The sequence below is a fragment of the Meleagris gallopavo genome, chromosome 19, assembly GCF_000146605.3.
Source record: "Meleagris gallopavo isolate NT-WF06-2002-E0010 breed Aviagen turkey brand Nicholas breeding stock chromosome 19, Turkey_5.1, whole genome shotgun sequence".
Classification (NCBI taxonomy): Eukaryota; Metazoa; Chordata; class Aves; order Galliformes; family Phasianidae; genus Meleagris; species Meleagris gallopavo.
The window spans coordinates 6,131,159-6,145,725 of NC_015029.2; the positions used below are offsets into that span (position 1 = coordinate 6,131,159).

General features: G+C 44.9%; 1 protein-coding gene across 11 annotated transcripts in view; it reads right to left on the reverse strand.

Annotated features, from left to right (window-relative positions):
* Positions 1–14,465, reverse strand: part of RAPGEF1 (Rap guanine nucleotide exchange factor 1) — a 75,993-nt gene extending 61,528 nt beyond the window's left edge. For 3 of the 11 annotated variants that reach the window (XM_010720922.3, XM_010720921.3, XM_010720918.3), the window contains exon 1: positions 13,184–14,464. In XM_010720922.3, the coding sequence (XP_010719224.1) occupies positions 13,184–13,202 (19 nt within the window). In that variant the 5' untranslated portion in view covers positions 13,203–14,464. Of the gene's footprint in view, positions 1–3,118; positions 3,180–13,183 lie in introns of those variants that run through there. The other 8 variants (XM_031556208.1, XM_031556207.1, XM_010720925.3 and 5 more) reach the window with 6 other exon arrangements.
* Positions 14,466–14,567: the final 102 nt, after the last annotated feature.

Here is a 14,567-nt window from a genome sequence, read left to right on the forward strand (position 1 = left end):
ATTTTCATCTAAAACACCCATAAATCACTTTATTTACAGATTACAGCTTGGGGTCTCACTGATGGGATTTCTCTTCTGTTGCTGTCACACCAGCATCTGCTCTCTTCATGTGAAACCGAAACCCTTCTCAAGGACATCAGAGCACTTTCATACTCTGGACCACTCATATCCCAGAGAATCTGCCTAGTTCAGATAGCTACAAACACACATCTGATCGTGTTGTATTACTGTACAAAGAGACAGTCATCTCCAGGATAAAAGGTAACAGCCAAGCATGAGATAAACCACAAAAGAAGAAATTATAGACCAGATATAAGAGCAAACTACACTGCTTCCAAAGCATGCTAGAGGCTCCATGTAGTGCAGATAAGAATTCAAACTGAACTGTACGGACCTGAAATACAGTCATGATATTCCAGGGCATGAAGAGCTTCAGAGAGCATCGCTGCTTCAGGACAATTTCCATCACCTTAATTTACATCTTTTGGCTGACTGTTAACCATTTTCTATTACCTTCATGTCAGTATTACTATTCTACCTCCATGGAAGCACAGGCCAGAAAGAGAATTCCAGAGTTCAGGCCCATGCTATTGCTGAATCATAAAAATCACAGCATGGCCATATTATACAAAAGAGCACCTGCTGGGACCTGAGAAACAAGAGAAAACAAAACAAGGAAACCAAAGAAGGAAACAAAACAAACAAGGAAAATCCTTAAACAAACAAAGACCATCTTTGAAATCCGCTCAGTCCATCCACGTAAGTGCTGCTTGTTTATGAGGATCTTCATTTCTGAGCTAGCTCTACGTTTTCAAGATGTGTCATTTTATCTTAAAAATACGACCTACATTTGAATTTCTATGTAAGAGCACAGATGCACACAGTGCTTTGCATGTTAAATATGTGGCTTTATTGAGGCTTACGTTTCACACGTGCCCATTATTTCAATAGTTAATCTGTTCTGACATTGCTTATTGTTACAGGATCTAAAAAATAAGAGAGAGCCATCATTAAGAGTTTGATAGCAAGTCGGCTATCTTCTGAGGGGCTCAACAGACAGGGAAGGAAAAAAGGCCGCCCAGCTGTCAGTCAGACTTTTTAATCAGGCTGAAACAGTTTGTTGCTGAGAGGGGGTTCAATCTCTCCAATCCACACTGCCATTGCTCATGCTGCTTTCTTAATTAGCAGCAAGTGGACAACAGCTGTCAGTAGCCTGGAGGCCAGAAAGTTATGAGCAGAGAGAGATGTGTGTTAGGGAGAGAGCTGTGCATGGTGAGCGTGGATCAGTCCATATAGGATTCCACAGACAGAGTAGATGCTGACACACGGCCCCACACAGTGACACCAAGAGGATGCTCTTCCGAATGGCTTTGGGCTGGTTGCTTTAACAGATGACTAACAGTCTTTTTTTTGTTTTTGTATTCCCGTAACAGGAAAAGTTAAGCTGAGAATAGCAGGAAATGGGAAGGCCATCCTAATGTCCTGATGGAAATACAGGGGGGTCAACTCAAATGAAGTCTTCAAGTCTGCTCTGGAGGTTCTGAGAGTAAAAGTTGAAATGCTGGGAGCTGGGGGGAGATGTCAGCTAGGAAGAAATCCTAGCTGAAAATACAAACTTAATCAGAGGCAACTATGAGCTGTAGCCTGAAACAGCATAAAAAAGAAAAACTCTACCCAGTCATTATCATTTCTTGATTAGACCCCTCTGAATGTAAGTCACTGCTTACGACCTTCTTGTGGCACATATTACTCCAGCACGGATCAAAAACAGATTTCTGTCCTAAAGAGGAAATACTGTCTGGTCAAACCTACTGTGCTGTTATCTGACAGCTCTCCAGTTCTGGATGGTGGCCTGGCTCAGGCTAGGAGACTGCTAAGGAGCAACGGTTCCCACCATCAAGTCTCTCATGGAACCTACCTTGCTAACAGAAGCAAGATACAGGCTTTGCTCCTCAGGTACAGAGGACAGTAAACACGAACTAACAAAGAAATGCTTTTCCATTTCAAAGAAATAAAATAATGGCTTCCCTGTTGGACGCATTGATTGCTGTAATTTGTGGAAATGAGGGAAACTAAATGCAATTTGTCAGTGATCAAATGCATTGTTAAAATTGCCCGCTGCCCACGTGTTAATGAAAATCTGCCATCTCCCTAACAACCACTCGAACCTCTTCAGGAAAGGTGGGCTTCTTTCAAATTTGACTCTAACCTACTCAGAAAGCAAAAATTTGGAGCAATTTTCTGAAGCCTGTCTGGTAGGCTGAAGTTCTGGCACTTCTAAATATACATCGGCTTTGTGAGCTTGAACCTACACAAGGGAAGCTGGGCTGCAGATGGAAGCATTTCCCCAAGCTGCCAGCAGACCAGCAACACATTTAAAAACCCTCATCAAATTAAGTGCTTAATTACAACTCAGACTTTGAGACTCTGGAAATTAGGATAATCTTCTGGGAAATTTATGAGTCTTCTGGAAAAGAAATTACAACATACAAGCCAAAAAAAGCACAGAGCTTGGAGAGCACCATCCCATCAAAACACACCTTGTGCTAGATTCCTCACCCTAATTCCCAGAGAACATTTGAGGTGAGATCCTCAATTTAATTTCAGATTCTCAAGACTCAGTGAAAAATTAGGATCAGCATAACTAGAGTGCTAGATCGTGTAAAAAGCTGTGCAACTTCTGTCGAGAAGAGCTGATGGAAAACGGGCTGCCCAAGGATGTTCTCAGACTTGACCAGGTGAGCGTACCAGAGGCAGGGTCACAGAATACACAGCTTGGAGATGTACTCAGCACAGCCACCCACATCTGGCCAACAGATCCCAGCTACAGCCTTGCCGACCTGCTCTGCTCCTCTAGGTGGCATGCTGTGTGCACACAACGTACCTGCACCTTCCTACAAACAAAGCCATGCTGTGCTATGCAGCGCTGTGTCTGTCACTCTCGCCAGCCAGCAAGACCTCTAACACCTTAAAAAGTGATGCGAGATCCAACTGGAAGGATACGCAGCTCTAGCAAGAAACTGAGCAGCCAAAAGGAGCTCATGGAGTAGACACCATCTGATCAAAGCAGCAACTTAAATCTAACATTAAATGAAACCAAGGTGGGAGCTGTACTTACTGTTCTGGCCTCACTGCATACAGCACTTTTCATCACCACCCATCACAGAGCAAAAAGGACAGAGTAAATGCTTGCACAATGCTCCGAAAATATAAAGCTCTAGATAAACTCTAAGAAACTATTACTCACTTTCCTTTCTGATTCATGCAGTTATTACATCAAAGGAAATTGAGTTTTGTTTCTCAAAATAATCCAGGACATCCCACATTTCTCATTGCTACCACCCTCATGAGCCACATTCAGCACCAGGAGAAGCTCCACTGCTCGTCCATTTGCTGTGAAACATGTACCACTATTTGGGGACACATCCCTACCCACCTCCAGATCAACGCTGCTGAGTCAAAGCCTCGTGACACATCTGGGCAGGATGTGTTACAAACATTAAGAGTGTATGTGCGAGAAAACTAAAAGCTAGGAGAAGCAAAAGGTGGTCAGAGGTGACAAAGCAGAAATGACATCCTTGTGTCAAAGACAACAGAAAGAAAAGCAACTGCAATTCAAACACAGAGCTCAATAGCAACGTGAAGGAAGTACTGAAGCGTGGGCTGGAAATATCTCAGAAGCTGAGCTAGGGAAGCATGACACTGAGTCTAAGTGTGTAAGAGATCAATTGCAGGTGAAAGCTGTGTAACTGAGGCTGGCTGAAAGCCAGGCCAAGGAACATCAGTGCTGGGTAATCCTAAAAGCCATGGAGCCAGGACAGAGCTGCTCACAGCCACAGAAGCTGCTACATCAACTCAGCATGGGATAAATGAAGTAAATTTGTACCCTGGAGCAAGAGTCTGGGGAGTGTCCAGACAAGCCCTTACAAACATTAACCAGCCTGAAGTTAAATACCTCTCTGTAAACTCTCCTCCAGACTTTGACACTGTAAGAACCAGAAACTTTTTTCCAATATAAAATACCAAGGCAGTGAAAATATGAAAGCAGTTATTGATAGGGCTTAACCAGATTTAAGTGCAGATCATTTGACAGCAGATCATTCGAGCTCATGCTGCTTCCCACTGATCTTAAGGCTTTCACAAGACTTTTCTTACAGTTCGCTCACGATGAACAGCTGCTCTGGCAATTGCTGGAGTCAGCATTACTTCCTGCCATGAAAAAAATACCATCAATATATCTCAGTACAGAAACCCAGACTCTCTTTAAAACAATTCATGATAGGGTTTACATATCAACTGGCTGTGTGCCACCGACACTCCCTCAAGCAATGGTTACACCCAGCACACACTCAATATGATATAGCTGAAAGGGAAGATGTTTTATACGAGTTCCCAGGGTAAAGAGCTCCTGAGAAGCACCGATCTGGGACTTGCATTGTTCTAATGCAAGAATAAATATCTGAGTCCAAATCATATTTCCACCACCGTCCCAGATTCACACATGAATAAAACCCATCTGAGCTTTCCCGTTACACTCCCCACGTTCTGCACCAAGAAGAAATCCCAGCATCACATAAAACTGTAAACTGAATTAGAAGTGCTGCAGATTTGGTTTTAACCTCTCAATAATGTTGCTTGTTGCAGCAGTGGGGCTGATTGCCAACCACGCAGAGGTCTGAAACTCTGTCAGTGCTGATCTTATGCTGAACACAAATGTTTGTGAGCTCTTGTACAGCCACACAGATCTCCTTGTCTAGCAGTGCTGCCCACAATGAGCCGCAGTGAGGCAGGGTGTCAGTGCAAACATTATTGTATTAATTGCATCTGTTGATTAAAGCAGCCCAAGAACAGCCTTGTTTCAATTGCTGGCTTTATAATTCAGTACTGAAATGCTACTATAAGTGTTAGATGGATGAGTCAACAGATAAAACACAAAAGCATTTGTAAAGAGCGTCTCACTGCAGTGATCCGACAGGCTGCACAGCTACACAAAACAGTGCACTTTACTGACACAGCTTGTTCATGTATCCCTGAACTTCATTTTTCATTTCAATTTTTTTTTTTTTTTTGCAAACTTTACAGCCAAGACTGAGGAAACACATGCACTGCCACCTGTGTGCACAAGAAAGATGCACGTGCAATCTGACAACAGTGTCTACACTGCTTTTTAAGCTAAGTCTTCTCATTGAGCAGTTTGCAGCGTCTCTCCTCCGCATTTTGGAAGCTTTGCTTGACCTTGTGGAGAGAAAGAGCCTTCAGCCTAACAGGGGAACACAGTGCTGGTGGATCAGCCCAACATGGACACGGCGTAGTGCCTGCCTTTCAGTCTCAATTGAAATCATTTCTGCCATTCCAGGTGAGGTCAGCAGCTCCAGGCTACCAAAATGAATGGTGCATCCAAACTGATCTCTCCCTCATACAAAACCACCTGCAGCTCACTGTCTTAAAGCTGATGTTATTCATCCCAGGAGAAGCACATGGCATTACCCACTGATCAGTTCTCATCTCCAACGAGGTGCTCACACTTGCAGCTAATAAAGAGCTCAGCATGGCAGAGGCTTTATTTTCCCCCTCCTGGAGGTGTCACAAAGCACTCTTGTTCAGGCCATGCTTTAAAACATTTCCTATCACAACGCCACAGCAAAGGACAGGTCTGCATGATGGCACTTGGCACCAGCTTACCTGCAAACACCTCATGCCATTAAGGTCCAAAGGCACACACAGGGCTTACAGCTGGGAATTCCTTACCCGGGCTGGGCTGCAGTTCCTGGTATCTTCTCGCACAGGAAAACACTGTGCAGGTTCCTTCTCCAATGTAATTTCCCAAAGCAGGATGAAAGCAAAGCAAAAACAGAACACACAACAGACAACAAGGACAAGGACTCTGGTATTTACCCCAAAATGCACAGAAAGAAGCACCAGCCACTAGCCTGGCTGCTATTCTGTTAAACATTTGTCACAGCCAGGGATGAAATTCAAGAAGTGGGTGGCAAAATGAGACAGTGTTCCCGGTGCCATGAGTGCCATGCCTCCCTGTCCCTGCTGCCTGCTCCAGCCACACTGCCTCCCTGCAGCCCAGCTCACCACTGCCCTGCACTCTGCCACACTGGGCACCAACACAAAAACCATTCCCCTGTCTCAGAGCAGATACCTTTCCTTCTGCAGAGCTTCAAAAAATCAGACGTGTCTTTCATTTGCAATTGTTGTGCAAAGCAAAGGCAGATAAATTGCCTCCCAGGTTTCATCCAGCAGCCAACACAATTACTGCAATACCTGCAGCTTGCAGCAGTAAACACAACATCATGATTATGGTTCATCTCATTTCCAGTTTTGCAAAACATAGAACAAAAAATAATAACTGTAATCTCAACTAGAGTTCTCCTGACAAGCAAATTACTGAAACTTGAGTCAGAAATCATATTTTACCCATTGCAAAAGAGTAACCCTGGCAATTCTTCTGGTATGATTCAGGATAAAGAGCATTTTACAGCTGTATGAGTTGGAATATTTTGGGAAAGAGAGATGCTTTCAATTCTTTCTGGTTCATTTAACAAAATCTAAACATCAGAGCTTAAAATAATCCTGATGGACAAAGAGGGCCAGGCCTTCCTACCCAGTGCAACATAACCACACAATGCATCAAAAACTATTCCATATCCTCTCCTTTGGTGAAATAGGGGGAGGAAGAAAAATAAGCCAGAGCATTTACACAGAAGAGCAAAGCCTCTCTACCCAGACCAATTTGTTTTACCCTGGAAATATTGACAGATGAGTAATGAAAACTCTGCTGCAGAGACAGACCCCTCTTTAAGCAGCATCAGTTAATAAACCACAACCACAGCTGCAAAAATACTGAGGGATTTAACCAAATGACCCCTTCAAGGGCACCGGAGGACAGAAAGAGGAACCCATTCTGTGATTTGTTATCATCCCAAAAGCTAACTCCACAACATGCAGCATCAGCACGGTGCTCCTGTTCTGGATATGAGAAGGCTGAATAACAGCTTCATTAAATTTATGCTATTGAACACGATCATTTCTTGTATTACTTTGTTTTCACATTATGATAATGCTTGAAACGCGATACTGGGTTGCCAAAGCTTCTAGATGTGAAGTACCTCAAGAATTAAATGATAAAAAAGAAAAAAGAAAATAATAATAAAAGACCCACAGCCTATGAGCTCTCCCCACGGGGCAAGCCACAACACTGCTAACCTTGCAGCTGTTTTGTGTAAGTTATCAGCTCTGGATCCCAGACTCAGAGCCGGACCTCCATCAGCAGCCACGTTACCACAACATGCACAGAATGGCTTTGGAATCAGTCATGCTTTCACATGATGGGGGAATTTTTTGGCTATTGCCAGCAGGGCTCCATTAGACCACGGGATCCATAGCTGCCACCCCACGTGTTGTTATTTACACAAGCCGTGAGTACTGCTGAACTTGAGAAGCATCAAAACAATGACATCAGCACTCACCAACCTTCAGATGTGGCTCTGATTGATGCTAGTGCAATTACACACCTTGCTGCTAGAGCTGCTTGGGATCTGCAGATAAACTGACCTGCCAGCCATCAGCCTGGGTCCCTCCATTCCTCTTGCATCACCTGAACTTCAACCAGGACAAGAAGTGTAAAACACCATCCAGGTGGTAACTCTGGACACAAACAACCCTGAGCAACTGCCAGGTACGTCGTTGGTTCACTGAACAGCCCCAAGAAGCCAGGCAGCCCCAGGCAATGCTGAGCACTGAGCACTGGGCAGGGATGGCCGCGATCCCTCACATCACGGCACTTCCCAGGCTGCCAGCCAAACAAAAGCCAAGGGAGAATTTCATGCATCTCACTTGCGGTACACCTGATGTCTCCAAGGAGCCCTAGCCGTATTACAGTGAAATGTACACCTAAGATTTGAGGTCTGCTGAACAAGGCTGTAATTCAGGAGAAAACCTACGAGTAAGAGCTGCCAATGTATATTTAAAGCAATTGTATAACTGCTTTCATCCGAGACAGACGGGAGCAAAAACATCTTTGTTTAAAGTCTATCTGGAAACGCACAGTCAAGAGACCCAAACTCTCTTCACACAGTTCTCATGAGATCATTTGCCACTTTTGCTGTGATACTTCAGCATTCACCCACCCTTCCCTGTCCCTGACTGCCCCTCTGATCCATCCCCAGAAGACACATTTGAACCAGCAGCACCAGTCAGCACTTCTGGAACGGTGCTGGATGGCCAAATGGAATATAGGACGGCAGCATCTTCCCTTCTGCCACAATACAGGCATGATTTGCAGTCTCTTCTTTCTGCTCAGTCTTCCTCAGAAAACGTACAGAACTTTAGATCAGCAAGTCCTCTGAAAAATGACTCGATCTGGCCATAGACCTAAGAGTTGTAAGAAAGGATGGATGAGCAGCCATGTTTCCATAGGAAAAGATGCTACCAATTAAGCCTCTCCTGCATCTGGCTTCAGGCTTAACCTAAGATTCCATTTGGCTTTTCTAAGAGTATTTATACAGACAAGACAACGCTCTTTACTTAAGTCCCCATAGATGCATAGGTGAGCACTAACTGACACTGTTGGTAAACCTTCCTCGTTCCTCAAACTTACTATTCTTGTTTGCATGTCATTTAGTTTAAGGCATCTTCCAATCAGAAAAGCAAGATCTGTACACACAAACACAGAAAAATCATCTAAATGTCAAAAATATCCAAAAATGGGTATTTCTTTGCTTGTGAAAGTTTCAGCACTCATCACTCCTGGTGATGAAACCCAGGTTGCGTTGGAAAGTCAGGCAAAAAGTGGATGGGAAACCATCTGTGTTTTATTTTCCCATACACAAACAATCAAATTTATGTTAATAAAGCCAGAACACAAAAGAAAAGGGTAACATATCACCCAGCAAAAGCTGTTCTAAGCAGTACTGTCCTGTTACGCGATGCCCACCAGCAGAAAGATTCACCAAACACAGCTGTCTGGCACTGGTTGCAATGTCCTGTACATCCAGAATGAAAATATTGATTTCCCTGCATGCCCTTTATTAAACGATGTTTGGTTCGTAAAGGAAACTTTCTAAATATGGAATTAATTCCTGTGGCTGTTCTGTCCCCTCTGTGTCAGTAAGGACAGGACAAAGTGGCAGACTGGGAAGCACAACAAACACACCAAAGGGATGAAACAACAGGCATTGCAAACACCCTCCTTTGCTACCAGCCATTGAAGACTACCTGCAAACTGCCATTTAACAGACCTACAAATATATTTTTAGTCTACTGGTAAAATTCTGCCAAGGCTTAAGCAACCAACCAAGCAGCAGCACCTTTTTACTCGAGATTTGCCAGCTCTTCATAACTGTTCCTTAACCTTAAGGCTCTATTGATGCTTTCCCTTGTCTTTCCAGAAACCTATGAAGAAAAACGTCATTTATTCTCTTTCAAAACAGAATTATCCCATGTTGTTTGTCCACACGAGACACGAAATGGAAGTTTATTTAGAATACAAACCAGCTCTTCTCCTGTTCCTGTGTATATCCACTTCTTCCTGGCTCTCAGCAAAAGAGCACTGTTTCACAAACTCCCAGGAAGATCAGCTGTAGTATCAACATAATAGCAAGTAGAGGATTTGAAGACTTCTAAGTGAAATATTATAAAAATAAAAGAGTACCAACAACCTTATCCATCAGCCTTCTTGGGATGCTCCACATAAGCATCTCTGCGTATGTGGGGACATCATTTCTTTTTCAAAGAGACAAAATCATTCCCTCCACGAGCATCAATGCCACCCATCACAGGAAGAGATCAGAAAAGCATTTTTAAGAACAGGTGCTCCACGCCAGCTAACAGAGCTGTCAATTTGTCACTCTGCAGCAATGTGAATAGCAGAAGTGCAGAGCATTCCTTTGGCAGCACGTCCCAACCTGCAGCTGAAATTCACCTTCTGCCTCTCTGCCTTCCAACAAGCTTCCAGGACAGCTGCAAATTGCCTCCTCCTTGCCACCTTTTCTCTTCTTGTCCTCTCTTTGCCTTTTCCCTATTTACTCTGTTGACATACAACACAGTAAACCTTATTTTGGAATAAATCAAGGGTTAACCTATGTTTAAATAAGACCCATGACTCTGCATCACTGAGAAAGAGAGTTGTTAAGGCAGCAGCTAAAAAAGCATTACAGATGGACTCCCTTCCCTAGGAAGGAACATCAGGTTTCCTCTACTCACACAACGCTGTGCAACAACTAAAGCCACAAAAGCCATGCTGGTGGATGGCAAATGGGGAAACACTCTCTGCAGGTGAAACTGTGGACCGAGATGAGAGTGGATGCCCTATCCCTGCAGGCATTCAAGGCCAGGCTGGATGTGGCTCTGGGCAGCCTGTCTGCTGGTTGGCGACCCTGCACAAAGCTGGGGGTTGGAACCAGATGAGCACTGTGGGCCTTTTCAACCCAGGCCATTCTGTGAGAGACATCAGCACGGTGCTCTGACTGACAGTGACCTTCCACACATCCCTGCGTGCCAGAAGGTTAGCAAGAGCCAGTAGGAGTTACCCCCACACAGAGCCACACAAACAGATATATTTAGTCACTGCGGTTCAAGGAAACCATTGCTTGCACTGAAAATAAATTTAGCAATTGTTTCCAGTTTCTGCTCTTTCATTGACTAAGGCACAACCCAGCTGCTGTGCATTCCAGCAGACTTCAGCTGTCCTTCTTCCCCGCTCCTTGCCCACTTCCTTCTTACAACTGCCACGAATATCTCAGCCTTGCACCACTCCTCCTGCAGGCTGCATTTCTGCACACATCAGTGCTGATGCTGTGCAGCACAACACCTGCCAAACCTACACTCACCCAGAAATGCAAAATGCCACTCTTTGTACCATTTGCTAAGAAGCACTAAATAGCAATCAGCTTGTATTTCACATCTACATAGAACTAGATGGAACTGTTGACACTTACGAAACGAGGTGCAATAAAACACACGTGGGATGCTGCTGTCTGAGCAGCCTGCAGCAGGAATTGCAGCGTGAGGAAGGAAGGATTGGAACCACATTGCATTCAGGATTGTTGTGCACTGACTCTTCAGAAGAGTTTCATTCTCAGACTCCAGGATAAAAACTCCATAGTGTTCTTACTTGGTTTGAAAACCATCACTACAGAAACCACTTCTGTTGGCTGAAGTTCTAGCTTGAAAGCCTTCACTCAGACTCAAAACTACAGCACAGCAGTGAGTGACAACCAAACCAAGACAGAACTGTGTCTATTAACTCACCTGAACCTCAACTGAAAAAAAAAGACACTGCAGAGAATCTCATGGGTGTAAAAAAAACCCACATATACAGGGTTATTTCTGGGCTAAGACTGACCCAAGAGATGGTTGCAGTCCAAAAAATACCCTTTGCAGAAATAAGATCCCAGTAAACTACATGTCAAGCATGATTCTGAACAGTGTAAAACAGCATGCAAGGCTGCGCATGAACAGTGAAGGTCCCCTAAAGATGGGAATGATCTGTCCCTGGGATTGTGCTACCTTCCTTAAGAACAGGATTCCCCTCTTGATGTTTGTATTACAAACACTGGATGAGACTTCAGAGATGAATTTGCTTATCAAGCAAACACAGAGCAGAAAAAGGTGAAGACAACAGCATTTTGGTCTGCTGGGAATACCTCCAGTTGGGTCCTGAGCTGAACAGATAACTGACTGCACTCCAGGCAGCTGAATGCTTGGAACAGTGGTCTCAAACAGCCCTTAGCAGATGGCTATTGAGAAGGCAAGCTTACAAGGGATGTGAAAAGCCAGCAAGAAGTCACAAGATTATGATGGAAAGCATCAAGTAGAATGAACGCTCAAGATACAGCATCCATATGTTATTTGGTTTTAATAAAGGGCATTCATGAACGGATACTCTCTGTGGAAAAGCCTGTATTTCAGACCTGACGGTGTCTCACTGCTCTCTTATTCTCTCTCTGTACGATGCAGAATTGTTCAACTCCCTGAAGCGTGTAATCCATCAGGTAAATAAATACAGGAATTCACGTATTGCCATGGTAACAGGAAAACCAAGCAGAATCTGTGGCCTCCTCTGCTTTCTTGGCAGCCCTGCTTTGGAAGGAACAAGTATCTTCTGTAAGTGAAGACCAAAATTACAGATGCATCAGTTCTAGAGCAAAGAACACCCGAGGCCGGATGCTGTTCTTCCTCCTTGGGTGAAAGGGGTTCTGTTTTCAGAAAGTATTTGGAAGTCTGGCTGGAGCCCGAAAAACAGGGACTCTAGAACTGCTAAAACTGAAACATACAGCCTTGTTCTGCACTACCAGATGGATCCCCTTCACTCCAAAGCAGTGCTATGAATCACTGCACAGTGGCCCTTCTGTTGAGCACAGAGCAGAACTGAGAGGCTCCTGAGGGAGCTCCGTCCTCTCCTCCCTGGTGGACAGGAGCTATTATGTATCATCATTTATTTTTGTATTTTATTAAGTGTTGACAACGTGTTTCATTTAAAAACCCAGGGAGGCACGTAAGATCTCTGGGGATCTAACTCTAATAATATTGTTGTAGCCCCACAGCCTGACTAGATGAGTGCTTTCTCATTCCGTATGAATATGCAGACAGTCAAACCAAAGCCCCAACCATTCCAAAGCTATTCAAGAAGACACATTATCAGGCAACAGCCTCTTTTATTTACAGCATAGTGGGTCCTGCTTGTCTTTCCGTTCCCATAAGAAAAAAACACACACAAACATACACAAACAAGCAGATCTCAGATCTCACAGCATTTGTTCCATGACTCTGCATCCTTTGTTCTGCCACTGTATGCATTTGGACAAATATGATCCCAGAATTACTGCAGTATGACAGGCTGTGTTTATACACTGACCCTATTCACCTTTGTGTCAGTCATAAGTTCCAACACTCAAACTGTGACCAAGAGCACTCCGTACCAAAGCAGCTGCCTTCCAGCCCTCCTGCCCTCCTTTCCCCATCTCTTCTCCTCCAGTTTACACGTAGACGTTTTTTTTCCCCTCTCTTCATAACACCCTCCTTAAAGAAATGCAAACACAAGCAGTTGAGAGAGCACAGTTCCCCAAATTGACACTTTGTCTTATTCAGCAAATCACCACCACGCTCCACACCCACTACAGCACGCCTCCGCATTAAGACTTCACCCACGGCATCTTCAAAACTGTACACTGACCTGGGCACGGATCCTGCATGATGTCTTGAGTTCTTCACTGGGAGTTCAGTGTGTTGCAAGGCCGGGTCTCTATGCTGCGCAGCGTTTGGGTTTTGTGTGGTATTTTTGGCCTTTCTGTTCTATTGTACACGGAACCGCACCGCGTTTGTGTGTGTCTACAGAGTCATCTTCCAGCGTTTGAACTCTTCACGCTGCTTCGCTGGGGTGGAGCTCTATTTACTATTCTCACAGGGTTATTTACTGCACGCGAATAAACAAAACGTGATCACTTATTTTTCACATCTGCAATTACTGGCTATAGAACTGTCAGCATTTACTAAAGCCCCGAGCCAAGTTCACTTCTAATGGAAAGAAGCGGCCACTGGTTCAGAGCTGGCCCCAGCTCTATGGGCGCTGCTCACCCCTTCCTCACATTGTTAACCCGCTTCCAGGAGGAAAAGTGGCAGCGATGCACCAATAAGCACGGAAAAGAAAGAGCCAGAACCCCCCAAGCAAAGCGTTACACTGCGATGCTATGTAAGGGATGGTGCATCAGATTAACCTCTGATATTTCTGGAACAGCATCTGTCCCATGATGCGAGGCACACTTGTTAGACAGTGACTGAGTGCTGAGAGCTGGAAGCACGCCTGTGTGCCGCACCGCCTGGAGGTGCTCCTCCCTGGAGGCTGCTCCACAACCGCAGCACAAGGGAATGCCTTCTTGTACAGCGCAGCACAGAAGCCAGAACAAACCAGGATCGAGTGATCAAAGCCATGGAGGGCTGCTCCGGGCCCTGCTCCTCTGAAGCGGGGATCTTCCTAAAGCACTGCCTTGGGAAGCCCCAGTGCTGCACTTCACACATCTGACTCACACTGCTGCAAGGCCCCGCTAGGAAAGCATCGAGCTGCTCCTTACAATAAGAAACCACCAAAAAGCATTGGTTGTTTTTCTCTGCTAATTAAATGCGACGTAATTAAACCAAATAACTTCAGCGCTTGATTTGCAAAGCGGTAATTGAGGTTTTCACTGTACTGCAATGGGAGGAACGGGGGCACCTCCAGTGACAGCTGAGAACCACTGCACGGTGTGTGCTGGGTGCTCCCCCGGCTCATGGAGAGCCCCAAAAGGGGCAGCTGCAGCCGAGCCCTTCCCTGTGCTGTCTGCCCACGGATCAGTCTGTTCTGATCGTGCACAAACACCGGGGAAGTTGGAGAAGTTGCCATTAATCACTGCGTGCAGGGCCCGAAGCGCTGCAGCTCTGCTGTGATGCTCTGCTAGACTGAAAGGACGGTGCGAAAAGGGGGGAGGGGGCGGGGGGAGAAGGAAACAAAACAACGGCAAATAAACGGAGAAAGGAAAGGAAGAAAAACGAAATAAAAAGGAGAAACGGACCGGAGGACACAA